General features: G+C 41.4%; 1 protein-coding gene across 2 annotated transcripts in view; it reads left to right on the top strand.

Moving 5' to 3' along the window:
* Positions 1 to 3,060: 3,060 nt before the first annotated feature.
* The window catches only part of ple (tyrosine hydroxylase ple), a 36,012-nt gene continuing 18,216 nt past the window's right edge, over positions 3,061 to 20,856 (top strand). The window contains exon 1 of one of the 2 annotated variants that reach the window (XM_022063360.2): positions 3,061 to 3,525. In XM_022063360.2, the coding sequence (XP_021919052.1) occupies positions 3,457 to 3,525 (69 nt within the window). In that variant the 5' untranslated portion in view covers positions 3,061 to 3,456. The remainder of the gene's footprint in view (positions 3,526 to 20,856) is intronic. The other variant, XM_022063359.2, reaches the window with a different exon arrangement.

The following is a 20,856-nucleotide window of genomic DNA, read 5'->3' as shown; positions in this document are numbered from 1 at the left end:
TCGACTGGGATCGCTGGTTCGAATCCGGCTCGAGGCAGCTGTCCTGAGTTGGCAGAGGCCTCCCGATAGACCGAACCCCCATCGAAGGCATGACCAACTCTGAAGCATTATCTCGCAATTAGACTGGGGAAAAGGAGACGGTTACCACCTCAGATTCAAACACGGTACATCCCGAGAGAAAGTCAAGACAGGTCGCCCTACCACTCTTTAAAATGTGACGTCAGTCACAGATGGCGGCGGTCGTGAACCTCGGAGTGCACGCAGTGATTCACATGTAGGCTACCGCAGGCTTAGGAATTCCCGGGAAAGAACCTTCAGCGAGGAAACTTTTGTCTTCAGGCGAATTGAGATCCAAACATAGCACTCGGATCACAAGGTATAACGACTCCTAATTCCTCTACGAGGAAGTCTACGTCACCTGAAACCGACGTGACGTATTTTTCCTGCAGTCATCAACTAGGTCCAGCGTGCGTTTCAACATCTCGACGACTTCTTGTCGCAACGGCACCAAGCAGCTTAAGAAGAGACGCGGGTGACACGCGAATAAGAGGAAGTCCGCTGTGGTGTCCGAGGAGAAACTGACAGGAAGCTGGAGAAAATCGCGCAACTAACATCTTCACAGTTCTTACTATTTAAATAATAATAATAATAACACGTATTAAAAAACAAATTTATTTCAGAAATAGCTACTTCCCTTCGTACCTCAGGGGCAATGTTTGTATCAGGTACAAAGAAGTACATGCCCTGTAAAATGGTGGAAAAAATGGAATATTATTATTATCATCATCATCATCAAATCAAATTAATGAGAAATGAAATTTTAATCAGAAAGATGAAAGGAACAGGGCACTTGAAAAACCTAAGCCTAGGTGGAAATGTGAATGAAATAGATGTGGATTGGATTCATCCGGCTCAGGACAAAATACCGATGGTGAGCTGTTGTGATCACAGTAATGAACCGAAACTTTTGTTTCCATAAAAGGTGTAAAATCCCTTGCCTGAGCACCTATTATTAATTCCCCAAAAAAGTTAGTAGGTCTTATTAAAATCCTGTCATTGTCTATTTGAATCCAGTGTCACGCCCAGGAGTTAACGTCGACGTACCCAAGAAAATGCCGGGGTGTACGAAATCTTGGCATCATTACAGACCCGATACTGCAGTCACCAGAAAGAAAATATTCACGGAGACACAAGATTAAAAGCAAACGAGATGCAGTGCAAAAAGCGAAAAATCAGTGATGTGTATAATTAGCACGCTGGGGGTATATGGACGTAGAAAATATTCAAGGCCTAAGTGAGAAACAACCTTCACAAGTAAAATGTTTCGCGGGACATTTATGAAGTGACGACACCAATTATTCTTGATAAAAAAAAGAACAGCATCGACCTCGGAAAGAGAGTTAATCACGGTAAAGTGGACCAGGCTTCAAAGTACGCGCCTGTGCCTGGTCAGTGGTCATGTCCTTTCCACTTCGCAATCCTTAAGTGCGTTTCCCCGAACTTTGTCATTTCCGTGTACTGACAAGGGATGGGCTCTTGCGAAGTCAGTGCGGAGATGGTAAAGTTGCGTCATATTGTGATATAATAAATATATATATATATATATTGTTTAAATCTTGTCCGTCTAATCACAATAAATTCTTATTAAATATTAAAATATTACAATAATTAACATTTAAAATATTTAAAATATTAAATGATGTTCTTTATCGAAATATTCGATGATGGTCTAATGTAAATCGAATATTTCGATAAAGAACATCATTTAATATTTTAAATATTTTAAATGTTAATTATTGTAATATTTTAATATTAATAAGAATTTATTGTGATTAGACGGACAAGATTTAAACAATATATATATTTATTGTTTATAAAATAAATGTCCCGCCTTTTATAGAATCTGATGGTTCATTACTCTGTTCACGGGAGTCCACCACTGTTCCCCATCCAGAGTCATACGTTGTACCCCACAGCCTCGTGTCCTGTTTTAACATCCACTTTAATATTATCCCATCTACGCTTTGTTTCCCAAGTATTTAATTCATTTCAGATTTTCCTGTCAAGATTTTAAATACGTCTATCACATCCTTGGTCAATTTCCCGCCAGTTTCATTGTCGTTTATCTGATAATCCCAATAATATTTGGTTATGAAATTTCGGTTTGTCCTTAAGCATTTTTCTCCGTCTCTCTGTTATTGCCCCCCCCCCTTAGGTCGTCACACAATCCTGAGTGGCCTGTTCTAATAGCATCTTCAGCGAAATGTGACGGATTCACACCCTTATTAAAACAATGAGTAAGATTTTAGCTGAACACAGGTACAGACCAGGAACATTAGAAGGATAACGCGACACGGACACAAGTTATTCGTCGTTGCCAGAACGAGTAGCGACCCATTAGCAGCTTTATCTGGCAAAATAACGGCACTCCTGCCTGATATTTACGAACAACCAGCATTCCGCCGAACGGGGCGTGCTACACTTCGTGACACGACTGACCTTCGAGTGTGCAATCCATTCAACACACATATTCGTCAGTTCCAGGCAACTCCGTCGTAACCTCGACTGCCCACGCGTCCTGAAGTTCCAGGTTGCAAACGTCTGTGCTTCCCCGCAACGTCTGACGTCATCAATTAACGAGGGTGGAGACAACACGGACATACAGGATACCCGGACCCCAAGGCTATTTTTTTTTTCGTCTTAAAGTGAATCATTCTCCTTCTCCGTTCCAATTTTCTGATTCTACTCGCCTCTCCTGATTCCATTGTTTCTGTCCGTTCTATGCATTCATTCACGCAAGTCCGAAATGCTGGTAAGGTCACCAGGTGATTGGCTAGTGGAGGGGTTAACCCCTTGAAAGCATCCAATCATATTGCATCTTGAAGGCGTGTCCGTGCTATCTGCAATGACGCGTCGTGGCGGGAAAAGTTGGTTCTGAGACGCTCGGGGTGGGAGTACAGTAAAGGCGAGTTGGGTTCCACAACCACATCCAGGAGCCGGGATCAGGAAGGAAGGGGCCTGGGAGCTGGAGGGTACGAGTGGTGGGTCAGGAGGGGGGAGAACGCAAATATCACGTCAGGTGTTTAAAAGCATGGGCAGACCGCGAACAGTACCTGCGTCGCTTGTCGCTTCCAGCCGAGAAACAGCTGTGTACGTCAGACGGACTTGGGAAGAGACTGGAGGGAAATACCTCTAACTACTAACCAGTATCTTCTTATTCTACGTCTCTTCAGTCGGTCAAGTCAGTGGTCGTGCGCCAGCTTTCTCCAGGATAATTCCCAACTCGAAGCCTAATACCACCACTGCGTTCTTTCCTTCTGCAAACCGAGTTGTGACGACGACCCCCTCGCGTGTTGATACAGGAAGAAACGTCTCAGGCTGGAGTTTTCGGCGTTCGGAGTTATCACCCACAGCTACAACTTCCCCCGTCCCACTCCGCAACCACCAACACACACCATGATGGCCGTTGCTGCTGCACAGAAGAACCGCGAGATGTTCGCCATCAAGAAATCTTACAGCATTGAGGTAAGTCCACATCTCATTCAAAGATTCAAGGTAGAAGTTAAGTAGTCTAGAAAAACTCGGCCAATGACAACAACGTTTTTCATCTCTCTCTCGCTCTCCCTTTCTCTCTCACACACAAATTTGTATCACAAATGTCTAATTCTGTCTAAGTTCTATTTAATAACTTCCAAACACTGCGATCTTGTCAGTTTTCACAGTTCCTAAATAAAAATTATAATTTCATCAAAGTAACATAAGCATATAAAACATATCTTTAGGTTATTATTATATTTCCTTTTTTTAAGTTAAAAAACATCCCAACACCATTCACATAAATACACGCGTATCTCAGAAATTATACTAAATTTGTCAAAACTCCAAACATAGTGTAACACGCCATTAAATAAGAGACTAGACACGTTCCAGTCCACGAAAATATCCATTTCGCTCTTCTGGGTTATGAAGGACGTGCATACTAACTTACGTATAAACAAAGATTAGGATAAACATAAGCTTACTGCTTCTATCTTCAGCTCAAATGATGGAGACGGCATGTTCCTCCGAATCCTTAGCATTTAACTATAAATTCATACAATGTTACACCCCGAAAGACCAACGTCGACCCTGTATTAAGGACGACAGCACATCGATTTGGCGCTCAGGTTGTGCAAACGGTGGCCTAATGTTCAGTTTTCCTTTCTCACTTTCAAAACGCGTGTTAACGACACAAGAATATTAATTGCCTGCAATTTTATCATCAGATCTTGCCACTTATTTAACAGTAATGACGGCAAAAAAGTTTCTAGCGGTGCAGAACACTTTTATTTCCCGCTGTTATGTTTCTCCTAACGCACAGCAACTTCTTGTTTGCGACAAAGGAAAGCTTTCACTGTCCTCATGTCGGATTTTGTAAGCAGCTGCAGCACTGGACAGGACGTCCAAATTAAACTCACTGTGCTAACCTTTTTTTTTAATTTTATCCGTCGCCTACAATGTTTCGAGAGCCGGTTCTACTTCCGTCTTCAGGTGAGAGAATAGAAAAAAATCTGTGGGGGGGGGGTCTCAGGTAAGCCAGCATCAAACCTGGACTAACCCAATAGATTGTATTTTTTTCTCTATTCTTTCACCTGATGACGGAAGTAAAACCGACTCTCGAAACATTGTAGTTTCAAACACGCCTACATGACAGATAAAATAACAAAATTAATTTAACACGATGTGTGGCACCAAAGTCAGAAACCTGGAAAATCCGATTAAATCCAAATCAGTTTCAAAACCACCGGACAGACAGGAATTTCCTTTTTGGTATTACAAAACATGCTGTTTCCGGTAACACTTTGAATCGATAAACAAATATATTTTTTTTAAATACATATTCTGAAACTTTTGGAATGTATTGTTGTTTTGTTAGAAATAAATAAATTACGTATGTGACAATGCATAAATCTTACTCTGAAGAGATACGCTTATATTTTGAAATTGCTTGCAGTCTGATAGCGTTTTAAAAAAAATAACTGTTACCAACCGATAAACAATAGATCTGTCCAAAATAAATAATCGAGAAATCAGACCATTCCGCCACCCCCACTACAGAAACTTCTTCACTGATGATTGCTGTTTCGATGGGGCGTGGTCATAGTTCACAAGGCATGGATGTTTATTCACGTATTTCTGTGCTGTGCTGTCCTGTACAGGCAGAGGCCTTGCGACGGGCTGATCACTCATCCAAGGAGTCCTACCAAATGTCTAAATAGATCAGGTAACCTCCCATATGGGAGGAGGAGGCCAAGCTCCGTCTAGGGCTCTGGAGCCACTGATGATGATGATAGAGAGAAAGTTGTAATTTACAGAACGATGATCACTTGGTATTCAAATGCCGGCCTACAAGCAAAAACTTCGTTTTTGCTGACGAAGGTTAAACCAAAAGTGCATAAATGTTTAGATTTTATTACATCATTTCAAGGACCTTTTTAACGAGCGTTTCATGTTATTATTCTGCCCCCACCAACCAAAGTGTAAGTGCTGCATGTTTGCTAACAGTGCAATTAGAGGCGAGAAACCAACAACGACCCTCAAACATTATAAACCGCATTCCCAATATAACGATGAAGATCTGGGAGTAAAAGTGGACTAACTCACAACGTGAGAAATGTGTAATAATTAAATAATAATAAAAATACCAATGTTTTATTACATATACTATATACACAGGCAAGTGAATTCGCGCGAGGTTTGTAAAAGCTAAATTAGTGTATTTCAGAGCATATAACAACCAACATTTCAACTTAATCTCGGTAATTAATTTAACGAACTTTGGATTAGCTCAGTGTTGCTTCCAAGTTTTGAATTACGTAAAAATTAGTTATCTAATCCTCGTTTAAATACACCGAACGTAAGAAAGGCTCATAATTAACCCCATCACCCCACCCCGTCTTCGTCAGGGGGTGAGAAGGACAGTGTATATGTACAGCGAAGGGCGGAGATATCAAATTCGTTCATAATTCTAGCTGGGAAGTCTGAAGGAAATAGAACAGTCGGAAGACCTAGGCAAAGATGGAAGGATAATATTAAATTTATATTTGCGAAATGTGGTTTTGAAATGCAGACTTTACTCGGCTGGCTGAGGGCAGGGACTATTGTAGACACAGTAATGTACCCAGGAGTTCCATAAAAAGGCAAGGGAATTTATTGACTAGCTGAGCGTGCTACTATCAACTTCTCAAGAAATTAATTCAAAAAGAACTACTTTCACGAAGTTAATTCTACGACATGTTGCAACCATATGACGCCATCTTCAGGTACGAGGCTATGAATGTGTAATTAAAGTTACAGAAATAGAAACGACTTGTTACATGTATATTCGTATATTTTTCATACAAGCAAAACATGTGGTACTACACTCGACTAACTCTCGAGTTATCTTGATTTCTTGTCAATGGGAATGCTAGCTAATAACCCAGGCCTAGGACCGCATATTTTCGACGTTAATGAACTAAGTTCTGCTTCGATAGAGCACAGGTTTAAACTCGTTTGTGTTATTTTCGAACCACGCGCAGAACCTTGAACACGATTCTGTAATGAATTGTGAATGGTCAATTGCCTTAACCTAGTAACAAGGCTGTCTTCAAGGACTTTCAGAAAGTTCGTTCTCCAATTGGATAATGTTGACCAAGTCTACGTCCTTCAACGTCTTGTAGACCTTGAAGATCACACGACACAGGTGATGGATTGGGATAATAGACGTTTAGTACAGACCGCGGAGAACGGGGAGTCGAACATATACCTTGTTCTAGCAAATAAACGCTCACCGGTGTTTGCAAAATGAACGTGTATTTTAATAGCTTTTAAGCGTTAGTGTCTCAGTATAAGCGTGAAAAAGAGTAGTGATTAGAATACTCGTCGCTCTGATGATAGAGGTAGCAAGGAGCTCTGAAGCGATGGTAAACTTCTACCAGACTACACGGCGCAAGAAACCTGAATATTAGAATAATTTAATCGGAGAGAAGAAGCAAGACGAGTCTGGAAAAAAAGCATACATTGACCACCCACACAATTAACAGGCTTCTGAAGGCAAGAGAACACATCAGAAACCCACACGTAAATGGAAACAGACTATAAAAGTTATCGTAAAATACTGCGTATGTAAGCCGAATTAATCAACCTCAGGTCAGGGTCCGGTTTACGGGCTATTGCGTACATGGTAATGAAAAGGCAGGAGATATATTGGCCAGCTTATCGACTATAAGCTTCTCAAGGATTCTAATCTGTTACGTTGTTTAGCTGCTGGAGGGTCTCAACCTGAGACACTCGAATCCACTCGACACCCTGTTCCTTTGAACGGCAATTTTAATATTATCTTCCTATCTATGCCGATACATTTCAGTCTCATGTATGTCCCTATCATTGATCTGACCACTGCTACTGAAGATTAAAACACATGAAACCCCTCATTTAGCAATTTTCTCTAGCTTTGCCTGTCTGACGACAGGTCCATATGAACAGGATCCTTCCATCCTTTTCTCGGACTGGGACCTGTTCATATACGTTCTTGGCAGATGATCCAGAAGTGGTTTGCCATTGCCTTCTTCTGCGTGTGAATGGAGTAATTGTTGGGATGCCACGGAGGAAAACGTGTTGCCTAGACCACGGCCTTGCCCAACACAAGTTATAAATTCGGGCACCGCCGGGAATCGAACCCGAGACCCCCAGGATTACAAGGCCAGCGTTCTAATCGCTAGACCACCATCGGAATATTCTCCTCATTGTTTTATTCTCAAACATTCTTCATAATTCTCTCCCCACTACGGCGACAAACCACGCTTCAAACTCAAATGAGTAACAGATATAATTATCTTTTTCTATATCCCGATTTTAGGTTTCTAGGTAGAACCTGGAAGATTTATTTTCCGAATACGATACCTAAATATTTCCTAGGATACACGAAATGTATTTATTTATTTATTTATATATTCGCGTCAGTCGCCCAGCGAGTTTCCAGCACGATATCTGACACACTCCAGACACAACCGCTGTTGAGCTCGGCCTCGCATTCAACAGGCACTGACAGCGTGTTCCGGGAGCCATTCACTGCCTCCTACCGCCGCTGTATTCCCACCAAACTCTGGCTCTCTTCAAATGCCGTGTCTTTTGCAACACGAGATACCTAAATTATAGATTAATACGTCATCAGCACAGATACAAAGTGCACAGCTAGCCACACGTTGGCAGAAAAATCCAAGGCTGTCCCCTTCACATGCAAAGTGACTGGAAATGTTCAGCCTCCGTCCACCTGACATGGAAACCTCTGATGTTTCGCCGAGTCCGTGCTTCGTTCAGGACTACATTTAACGACGCTGTCAATAATTCAGACTGTACAGTATCGAGTGATGACAAATGACTTAAAATAACACAGAAGGAATTGGCCGTGGCTTAATTTAAGAGGTTGTTCCAGAATTTACCTGGACGGACATAGCAGAACAAAGAAGCCCCTCAGTAAGGAAAGGTGGTCTCCGGGGTGAGATTCGAAAGCGGGACCTCTGAAGTACGAGGAAGACGTGACAATAACCTAACCGCGACGTTTGAAAAACAGGATACGTCCGTAGAGACTGGGTTAATAAAGTAGAAGACTTTCAGTTAAAACGACTGGCCTCGGCGTGTTTGAACATTATTACTTCACAGTCCTTGCTACAGAAACTTGATTGCTCGCACCTCTCATTAGCAATTAGCGACAGAGAAGGGCGTTGGGCAAATCAACATTCACGTAACGATTCTACAAGGTGGTCTGCTTTCATTGCCCGACGGACAGTAGATCCAATTCGCATGCGTATCACCAAGCATTCCCAAAGGACGTGACGGATTTAGAAAACCAATTTTTTTTAAACACCAACCCGTACATTAGTCACACATTATCAGACTTATCTCGGATGACAGCGACGTTCGTGTTAATACACAGACTCCCACCGTGACACAACACCTGTTATTTATACAAACAAATGAAGACGTTTTCCCTGTACGATGTCACTGTAGTTCAGTACCCGGGTACAAAGTATCCGAACGAGTTACGTCCAAATCGCTTAATAAAATCACCGGTGGTAGCAGAATTGAATGTAACGTTACGTCATAGTTTCGCTGTTATAATTTCAATTTCCAAACACAAATTTAAAGTATAAAATAAACAGCTTATTCGCAGCGTTATTTAAAATGGCGACATTTAACTCAGGCAGCTCAATGTATTGGTCGTCTTTAAATGTTAAAATATTTACAATAATCTGTCGAAAAGACGGACATAATATCTACATGTTTGTGGATGGCTGTTTGCTTGTGTTTACAGACATAAACAGCATTTCCTTACTTCGACTCCAGCCTAGTTAGTTCCAGGTCACGGACTGAGCCCCCTATAAATAAATCTGTCAGCTGGTTATGGCTAAAATTGGTTGTCTATAGTCGCATTATTATTATTATCAATATTAATATTACTGCTACTGTAATAATAATAATAATAATGTAAGTAGGGTTAAGTAGTTAAACCAGTCATCGTAAGAATATTACACTTCTTTCAAATCTTTACAAACATCTGCAAACCATGGAATCGTAGATAAACTTCTACCAGACTACACAGCCCTACAACCGAGAAGACACCCATCTTTCTGCTGTTTTCTATCGTCAGTGCTGGGATACGAACTCTTGCACACTTGTTTAATGACGACGTAACAGGAAAGAGACGTAGACTACTTTCTTTAGTTGCAAATTTTACATTCTCTTCACAACAAACCAAGACGGGAATCTAGAATCCTCCATACATATCTAAACCCAAAAAGTTCAAAATATCCAGCGCACTTATAATTGACTGAAGGTCAGCAAAACGAATTCGAATAGCGAAGGAAAGACACTTAAACCCCCCGGGGGCTAAGTCCTAAGTATACCACAACTAACAGCACACATACGCGTAGCGTGTGTTATTGACTACTGACAATCTACTCGTGTTCGTAAAATCGTGCTGACTGTTACAATACGCGCGGTTTTACGTAATCTCTCGGCGTTTAAGCATCTGAATGACATTTAACACCTCAAAGGAACACACGTCGTCATTACAACGATCTACTGACTGGCCACGTTTAAGCGAATAATCGCTGTGTAACATGAGAATCAAAATAAACCCATAAATGCTCTGTGGACAAAATTCAGCGTTATTGATGGATGTTAAGGCACGTGACACAGTTACCTACCACTGGGCTTTGAATGGTTAACAACCCACACAAATAGAGTAAATTCTTCCGAACGTATTTCGTATATAACGGCATGCCAAGGCCACGTGGAGACTTTGCTCTAAGACTGTATATTCCGGTGGTCCGCATTTCGAAGGCTTTAGCCTCTAACCCAACTTCTAAGAGACTACTGATAATGGTCTCTTACTATCAGTCTAGACAAAGAGACGGGGTTCTGACAAATGTTGGCTCAGTTCACCGAACACACAACAAAAAATCCGTTAAAGGTGGCTGTCTTCTGAGATGTTGTGACCTGCAGAGTGGTAGAATTTTTCTGACGTTTCAGATGTACTTTCTGCCTCCATCATCAGGGCTATGACGATGTTGATGATGATGAAGACAGGAAGAATCTCTCAAACGCCAGACAATTTCTACGAGACTTCACTGCACAACATCCGAGGAATATGTCGCCTTATCAACCGAATTACGAATCTACCAACGACAGAATTTAAGTGTGCATCCAAACTACAAAGAACAGGTGGAGGGCCTGAATAAAACCTCCCACCAAAGCAGCCGCGGGACAGTCACTACCGCTTTATTAATAAGTGCCTTAAGTCGATCCAGAGAAAAATCTCGCTGCCTTAAATACAACAAAATGCAGCCGTGATTATTATAATAAAAAAGATAGCATCTACCACAAGCGATAGTTCACACACGTGCTTGCTTTGTCTGCATTACATAACACACATCAAGCAACTTCAATCACGCGGTTATGGGTTCAGATCTGAATCAAAAGTTGGAACGCCATACAAGTCGCACTTGCTTGGAAACCAAATCCAGTTTTACCTTTACCTCCAGGCTATTAATTAATAGAGCGAATAACTTGATTATGAGCGTAAAATACCACAGAAAAACGTGTTGTTTATTTCCACAGTTAACATAGACGGTAACAACTTATTCATATTTAGAAATTGACAGAATTTTAAAGGAACGCGGCGTGAGGATTTCTCAGCGGTAAAATGTCGATGTTGGTGTTTTGGAGCGTGGTTTTTGTAGGAATATATCGACGTTTCGGAGGAATAAATTTCCTCTATCTTCAGCCCATAGATAGAGGTAACATCTTCCTAAACAATTTTCATGTCTACAAGCCCACGAGACAAACAATGTTCAGCAATGTCTAATCGTTAATTGAATAGTCTTACTTTTCATCCGCGTGTTTGCAATCCTATTGCGATACACGTATGGTACCAACTGTTGTCATTCTGGAATAAACACACAACATTATAACTCCATGGAGCAGAGCCAATATGAGGGCGATTCAAACTGGTCACAGCAGCCCGCCACTAATCCTATTCTTAGACAGATTAACCCAGTTCACACCCCCTTATCCAATTCTTTAACAAGTATAATGGCAAAATAATATTATCCTCTCACTGATAACACTGTGAGAATGACCTCTCTCTTAAAATTTTCCGAATCAATTACTGCAGGTATTTCGTTACCATTCAGTGACCAGCCCATCTCATTTTTTTATTATTTATTTATTTAGTGTTCTGTCTGACGACAGGTCCATATGAACAGGATCCTTCCATCCTTTTCTCGGACTGGGACCTGTTCATATACGTTCTTGGCAGATGATCCAAAAGTGGTTTGCCATTGCCTTCTTCTGTGTGTGAATGGAGTAATTGTTGGGATGCCACGGAGGAAAACTACGTGTTGCCTAGACCACGGCCCTGCCCAACACAAGTTATAAATTCGGGCACCGCCGGGAATCGAACCCGAGACCCCAGGATTACAAGGCCAGCGTTCTAACCGCTAGACCACCTCATCTTATTATTATTTAGTGTTCTGTCTGACGACAGGTCCATATGAACAGGATCCTTCCATCCTTTTCTCGGACTGGGACCTGTTCATATACGTTCTTGGCAGATGATCCAGAAGTGGTTTGCCATTGCCTTCTTCTGTGTGTGAATGGAGTAATTGTTGGGATGCCACGGAGGAAAACTCCGTGTTGCCTAGACCACGGCCTTGCCCAACACAAGTTATAAATTCGGGCACCGCCGGGAATCGAACCCGAGACCCCAGGATTACAAGGCCAGCGTTCTAACCGCTGTTACTGGTTCAGAACAAAAACATTCTGATAACTAATGATCATATCAACTAATATTTATAAAAAGTCATTTGTAAGAGTCGTTTGCGTCTAAGACGAGCAATGTCGGAAAGAAATTAAAAATTAGCAACAAAATTTACGCAGTTACTAACTATTAAATTGTAACGTAGTTACAAAAGCATGGCCGAAGGATTTCACGAGGCCAGAGGAATTCCCTTCATTTTTTTTCCCCCATGGTCTTCACTCAAGGCTGTAGGGTCTGGATTTCAGCTTCGGACATAGACGGAATATTTGAAGCTGTCCACTTCGTATTTTTGTAGTTCACTTTCAATGACGAATCATGTTTGTGAGGTCACGCTACATATCCACAAAGAAATCACGAGAACCTCAGCAGAACTAAGACATTCAGACAAAATTAAACTAATATGCTTCTATTTTCAACGCAATTCATTCCCACAAACAATTCTCAATGGTGATTCATGATTTTTCAACGTACTCCTCACGATCTGATGAGTTCATCCTAACCCAGCAGTATAAATAATCCTCATTCATGCATCGTAAACCAAAATTAATGACTAGCTGACTTGCCTTAGTCTCACTAACCTGTGGTGTTCTACTGGTTAATGTTGGTTAAAATAAATAGAACACAAACATTTATAAATTAGTGTAAGTCACCACAGATTATAAAACAAAGAATCCCGAGTGACAGTTTTCACTTAATAACAATAAGGTAGTATATTTGCGTCATATTGTGAATTAGGTTAATATTTAATATTTTCCGTCAAATCACAATTTTAATAAGATAATAAAATATAAAATATTAAAAATATAAAATATTTAAAATATATAAAATATTTTATTGTCTTATTAAAATTGTGATTTGACGGAAAATATTAAATATTAATAACAATAATACAACATTCTTCACGTTACAAAATTAATTCAAAATGTCGGGGTTTTACTCTTTCACGTGTGTTGCTACGTTTAGTCATAACCCAGACTTTGGTAACAAATTACATACACACGTCGGATTTGAGGGTAACCCTGGTTCGCATTCGGTAAAAACCCCGCTTCTAAATCACCCGGCCCGGGTAATGGCTAGCATACCACGGTTTTCCCCAGTACCTCCACGAAAGTTTGTATAGCTTTGCTGAGGCATACCATTTAAATGCCTAAATAATACGACGGACTCTTCCTCAGTTCCTCCCAGTTCACTGCATTCCATGTTGAGTAACCTTCTAAATTAGTATATTGCTGTTAAATAGACCAATAGAATACCAGCTCAACTGCGATTTTAAAAACTTTTCTTGTCGTGAACCGCGCAGATAAATAGTTAAAGTGGAAATTACAAAATCGCTTAAGGTAGTATATTTGCGTCATATTGTGAATTAGGTTAATATTTTAATATTTTCCGTCAAATCACAATTTTAATAAGATAATAAAATATTTAAAATATCATTTCACGTTCCGCATCGAATGATCGATTTACAAATTGGAACGTCTCTTACGACATGTTTCGGTTATATTTAATAATAATTAATAAAATAAAATCGCTTAATTTATAAACCCGAAAGAACATCTGTGGAAATCAATCGCACAAAGGTGGAATCGTATGCGAGGAATGTTGTAATGAGAGGCAAGGATCACGGTTGCTTAATTGGCCGTAAGACAATATAATCTCGACACCAAACAAGTGACGCTGAACCCTGCGAACCGCGAAGAACCTACTGATCGTGCGAGAGGTCTCTCTTACTAGTTAACAATTAGTTTAAAGCGAATGTTGAGTGTTTTAAAACAACAAAAAAACTGTGCTCCATGAAGAACAGAGCTATTCCATTTCGCAGAGTACCACAATGACCTCATCAATATTCCTTTCACCCCCTCGCGCGGAATACCAAGTGGCATAGGGGCTGATCTCCCTACACTTACAGAGGGAGAGTGGGATGACGTCATAACATCTCCACGTCATTAGTAACTTGTGTTTTATTTTATTTGTGGTTACTTCACTGCGCTGTCAACAGCTCAGACTATATAGCGTCGGATGGTAGGATACTTAAGAATAATTAATTGTAAAGGATATGGCAGGAAACGGTCGTGTAATAAATCAGGGTACTATCCCGGCACTGGTCCAGGAGTGAGTGAGAAAAATACGAAAAACTTAATTTTATCATCATATCTCCGGGCCGCTCGCCACGGTGGTCTAGCGGTTAGAACGCTGGCCTTGTAATCCTGGGGTCTCGGGTTCGATTCCCGGCGGTGCCCGAATTTATAACTTGTGTTGGGCAAGGCCGTGGTCTAGGCAACACGGAGTTTTCCTCCGTGGCATCCCAACAATTACTCCATTCACACACAGAAGAAGGCAATGGCAAACCACTTCTGGATCATCTGCCAAGAACGTATATGAACAGGTCCCAGTCCGAGAAAAGGATCGAAGGATCCTGTTCATATGGACCTGTCGTCAGACAGAACACTAAATAAAAATAATAAATCTCCGGGCCGAGATTTGAGTCCGGGTCCTTTCGAATCCATAAACGTCATCAACAGACTGATCTTTGCAACGGTTTCCTCGAATTATATTTCAGTACAATTTATATTTGAGCACGTGCTTTGGTATTTTTTTCATTTATGAACAAGTATTGTTAAAGATAACAAAAACTGCAATTCCTGGCCCTTGGAATCTGCGGTAAAATTGTTCTTAGCCTGGCGGGTATTATGATATTAATATTCTTTATTTTCTTTATATTTCGTGTAACATAGGCCGGCCTACATCTAATTAAAATTGTCTACTTGAAGGCATCCATATTTTATATCACGTACAAATTATATATAGGTTGAGCCGACATTCATATTTACAAAATTATAAGTTTAAATAAAGGCTTCTCATTATGGTGTGACGGCATGAGTTAAGATTATTTGGGGGGGCTTTATACATCGTCTAGACTTTTGGACCCACTGCGTTCCGAATGCTGATACTACTTCCTTCTTCACGTGAAAGGGGGCCCAGGTTTGACACTAGCTTTACCGGAGAGCCTGACAGCTAAGACCTTTGCCCTTTCACCTATAGACGAAAGTAAAATCAGCTTCTAAGACGTTGGAATTCAGTAGCACCTCTAACGTAAACAAAGTAAAATGTTTCAGGCAGATCTCAGTTTCATGCAAAGTGATGAACCGAAATTAATTCCGCTCAATAAATGTGATAACGATATTATGATACATAATTATAATATGTAATATTAACCTTGTCTGTATACAGATTTATGGTACACTGTGTATAACTGAGATCCGTTAAATACTTTCGGCGATAAAAATACTGAAAGACGACATAAAGACGTAGCTCTCTATTATGCGCTCATTTTTTACAATTCTTGTCCAACAATAAAGGCTTCTGACTCCTAAACTATAAAAGACTAGTTCCACTGTATTTGAAGTTTCCTTCTTTTTGAGAGTACAGGATTTTCTGAAACTTTCACGGACATTTTTAAAATGACTGTGAACGTGTGACGTCAGTTCAGAACGCACGCAGCGGCCATTATCTCTTCAGATCACACAACAGCTGCTGCAGTTTGTATATCTTAGCGGTAAAGCCCACAGGCGTGCAGAAAAAGTCACTCTATCACACAACTTATTAAAGCAGATACATTAACTTTAATGCAGAACTACGGTATAATGGACGCTGAATTTTACTTACCGAGGAGATGGCGTTATTAAGAACGAAGAGGGCACGTGTACGCGGTGTTCCCGAAGTTATTCTGTTTATGAACACGCGGGTTGTATTACCGACGTTTCGGAGATCACGTCTCTCAACTTTCAGAATGTTCTTCAGGACGAAACAAAGACTGATCCATGAGAATGCTTCCGATTACAAAAATTATCACAACGCAGAAATTCCGTCAAACAGCGGAACTGACATCACAAAATTGTACCCGGCTATCAGCCTGTTCCAATCAAAATACATCATCAATGTTCTCAACAAATTCGCTCTAATCTCAGATAGAACGTCATTACAATGTAGGCATTTTTTTACAGATTGTTACGTACTAAGTACCATGACATGGCGCCTCACAAAGGGCATGGAGCGATGACTCCGGACATTTTTAAAGTAACCATGGAAGGAAACCCCTGTGGACTACGAAGGGAGTCATCGGGTTCACTCAAAGAAAGCTGACGTTGTCAGATAGATTCATTGGCCCTGATGTCTGTCCCATCCCCACTGCGACAAATCGGCATTCCGACACCTTGAATGCTAACTGTTTTTACGTTCAACGCTAGTGAATAAGGCGACAACTGTGAGAAACAGGTTTATTCTTCCTGGAAGATCAAAAACCATTTTAAAGTCACTTTAACTTCCCTATTGCATGAAGCTCTATCCTCCTGAGAAGCTAACAGTTGCTCAGCACGCCAAGAATCTGTCCACTACTCATTTAACAAGAAACTTCATTACCGTACGCAAAGGAGCTCGCTAATGGATCCTATCACGAGCCATATTGATCCAGTCCATATCCCAATAGCCTATTTTCCCTAGATAATTTTTAATATTATCCTACATTTTCCGGCCAACTCCAAATCAACGAAAGTGCGTACATCCCTACCATCCAAGATGATCGCCACTAGCCCATATGTGAAGAGAGTATGTGAAATTATCACCGCTTTGCAAATCATGTATCGATGTATCATAAAGATCGAAGTCGCTCTCGAAACCAGTACGATGCAAATCTACGGAGACAAATTCCGGTCGCCCCACTGTGAAGCGGGCTTAACAAAGCTTCCAGTGGCACTAGAAACTCAACAAGTGTACTTGGGATCCGCCCAATTAAAGTCAACAGAGCATTATACGTGCATACGGCACACATTCTGTGGATATTGAACGGAACCGTGGTTCAGGTACAGCGAGAAGGAAAGTCTGAAAACATTACACACACGTTTAACGATTGGCGTTTTACTAATTTCTTAATCGCTGTAAGTAACACCACGGAACAGTCCTTGGGAAACTGATAGACCCTCAGATGGTCACGAAACGACGCCCGCAGACCCTGCCCTAGGCCAGTTTAAAGCAGTCCACATCCTACAGCCAACTCCCTAAATGCCACGTGAATCAAATAGACGTCATACGACATATTCGCACAAAGAAATTTGCCACAAATATTTATGGGGGAATAATATTAAAATGGATCTTACGTAAGAGTGACAGGGTGTGTAATAGATTCATCTGGCTCAGGAGAGAAATCTCGGACGGGTTCTTGTGAACATGGTGTTGAAACTTCGTAGAAAGATACTGACAATGGAATGTCCTGCTACATTCCTGTAGTCGTGGACTGCAAGTATAACTTTTAACGAGTAGAGGATCAGAAGACACGCCGTTTCCTTCCTGAAGATGGTCGAAACAGCGAACAGGCTCTGTCAAGATCACGGAAGGACGGACAGTGGCGAAACGAACTTGTGCTTCCTCGTTCCAAGCGAAAGGCCTGCGAGAGGTAATATCGATCCCAGAGCAATCGATATGACAAACCACTACCCACTACCACAACTGTGATCCAGTCACTCATCGACCTCGGTTATAATATGTAACCAAGTTCGTCTAAACAATGTTTAGAAACTGAGTCCGCACCTAAAGGAAACACAACGCGTCTCTGTAAAATATACATTTGTTTAATTCTGTTTAAGAAAATAACCACTGTTCACTTTGAAAATCACAAGAAATCCTTGAATGCACTCCGTGAATGATATATCAGGTGGTACATATAGTTACCAATGTGTTTTAAAAGATTTAGAGACGCCAATTTGTCGTCTTTAGAATTCCAACAACACACCTGAAATTACAGATAACATAAAATTGCTGTTAATATTGCCGAACGTTACGATAAGATTTATAATAATTATTGGACAGAATTTCAAGATTCGTAGATCAATGTTGTGTACAACGACGTTAATCAATAACGATAGATCAGAATGACGTCCGCGTATAAATGAAGGACAGGTTAAATTCCAGGAATACTTTTGCTCATTATTTTTATTCCCCAGTCTCCTACATACAAATTTAATTACGTAAGTAGTAATTGTAATTTACACAGGCTGAGAAGAACATTTGGACAAACAGTGAGGAAGGAACAGGACAGACAAAAACACACACAACCTGCAATCGAGTCAATAAGGATGACCCGGAGACCGGCTTTCCTGACAGGGGTTTCTCGTGGTTTTCCTCAGTCCGCTTCCTTCAACATCCTTTCCAATTCATTATACAGTATCATCCTCTCATAGTGAAAGTGTGCCGTTAAATAAACTATAAACAGAAATGAGATTAGTGGAACATGTAGCACGTACGACAGAGATAATGAAACGCATTCAACATTTTAATCATAAGACGTGAAATGAAAAGGCGCTACAGACCTAGACATACAGGAAAGTATAATATTAAAATGGATCTCAAAGAAACAGGGTGGCAAGAGTGTGGGCCGACTTCATGTGGATCGGGAGATGAGGTACAATTTGCGGGCCGTTGTTAACCTCTGGAATTCATGAAAGTAAAGTAAAGTTTGTCCCACTATACGCCATGTAGGCGTTTGGGGTGAGTGGAGGTATAGCTCCTCTCTTCCTTGACCTCGGCACTAGATGGGGGTGAGTGGTCAGCATCACGCCCCGGCCGGCTTTACCCCCGGGAAAGGACCCCGGTACCCATTGTAGAGGAGGCTGGGTGGGCCCCAGAGCCGGTCTGGACGTAGAGGCTAGAGGAAAAAATCCTCTGCCCCCGTCGGGGATCGAACCCCGGTCGTCCAGCCCGTAGCTAGTCACTATACTGACTGAGTTATCCCGGCTCATTGGAATTCATGAAAGGCAGGGAGCGAATATCAGCTTCTCAAGGATGACCGTTCCACGAATCGAAGTCCTTGCCAACAGCGGAAGACTAACAGGCGAGTACTAAGATAAACATAGTAACGTTTAAATAATGACACATTAAATATTATGACGCCAAGATGATTATTATGATAATAACAAGACTAGCCTCAAGGAGTATGTCGGAAGGCCACAGATGGCAACGGTGCTAATTCTCATTTCCTTGTTCAGCCAAAGACACGCGACTAATTAAAATAAGTTGCGCTGTGCACATAAACGGAACTTATCCAGCCGCGTCCAAGAGCGACTTTACTCCAAACATGAGAGAAATTGCTCAAGTATCTGGTACAGACGCCGTCTTCTTGATCCTCCAAGACATTAAATCCTAGTAACTTCGTTCCACGGCAGGAATGGATAACGGACGGAAAATAATACAAACACAATCGTTCGGTATCTCCTAGACTCCTCCAATAACTTTATCTTAAACAGTGATAAATCTTATTTTTTTCTCCTAGCAAATCCCTGGACAGGAATCTTCAAGACCCTGGAGAGTCTGTGTAAATTCAGGAAAGTGGATATATCTCAGCTGGATCGATATATTTCTTAGCTTCCGCGGTCCCCTGTAAGGGTGAGGGGGTGGAGTAGGGGGGGGGGATGAATCCGCAAATAAATATACGCGCTCTGAACTCTGGTTGTCGCTGCTGTTCTATCCCCCGAGAGGGACCGAAGTCATGCACACACGTCGCGGCGTGACCTACGTGCGACTCTCGTTCGTGGCCAAGTGCTCACCTACTTTGAGGAAGCGACTGGAAAATCAAGACGCAGTTACATCAGCCAAAGGCTTTCAGAAATGTCACCGTGGTTCTATGTGCTTACTAAAACCAGCAACCACTCGGATGATGTACGTACATTCATCAGAGGAACACGGAAAAGTTTCTCTGCGGCTTCATAACGCGATCTTCTTGAGAAGCCACAAGTCGCTCAGACAGTGAACAAATTCTCTCTTTTATACACCCCGAAGGTTCAAGAACCGTGTCCTCAAGAGTCCGCCACAGGGTCCTATCCTGAGCCAGATGAATCCAATCCACATTCCCACGACCCAACCTGCGTCTTTAAGATTCACTCCTGTTTTCTCTTGATCTCCTATGCGGTCTCGTCTCTTCTGGTTTTCAAAAATTTTAAACAAGTTTTTAATTTCCTCCATGTATGCGACATACGCTAAGCCAGCTCAATCCAGTCGCGTGCGAAGCCAGTATGGGTCTCTCACCTTACGGTCGGGGTGTGTGGGAGGATGGGGAAAGAGAATTTCCAGTTTCCAGCCTCCTTCAAGATAAAACTTCTCTGGAGCATCGTGTTAATCCCGTACACGAGCGAATTGTTCTCTCATCTGCGGCGATCTCTGTTTTTCCGCGAACCCGGGTGTAGTCTGCCCCGTAGCCAAGACTTCAGAACCTTCAGATCTTGTGTGCAATTTCGCCGAAGAAGAGGAAATGAGAATTTCTCCCAGCAGAACAAACTTCAAACTGTCAGAAGCACTCAGCACGACTGAAGATATAAGTCTATTCAGATCTTTTGAAAACAAAGGGGAGAGATATTCCAATTCACAAAACGTATTCTGATAATTAGCACAGAGTCTTAAAACATCACTCAACAGCTTCTGTTACTTGTCGCCTCCCACAAACTGACCACCAATGAGCGGGGGGGGGGGGG

Source organism: Zootermopsis nevadensis, unplaced genomic scaffold, assembly GCF_977971745.1.
Source record: "Zootermopsis nevadensis isolate Lab colony 2312 unplaced genomic scaffold, Znev_1.0 Znev_ptg000010l, whole genome shotgun sequence".
Lineage (NCBI taxonomy): Eukaryota > Metazoa > Arthropoda > Insecta > Blattodea > Termopsidae > Zootermopsis > Zootermopsis nevadensis.
This window is presented reverse-complemented; position numbering and strand designations above follow the sequence as displayed.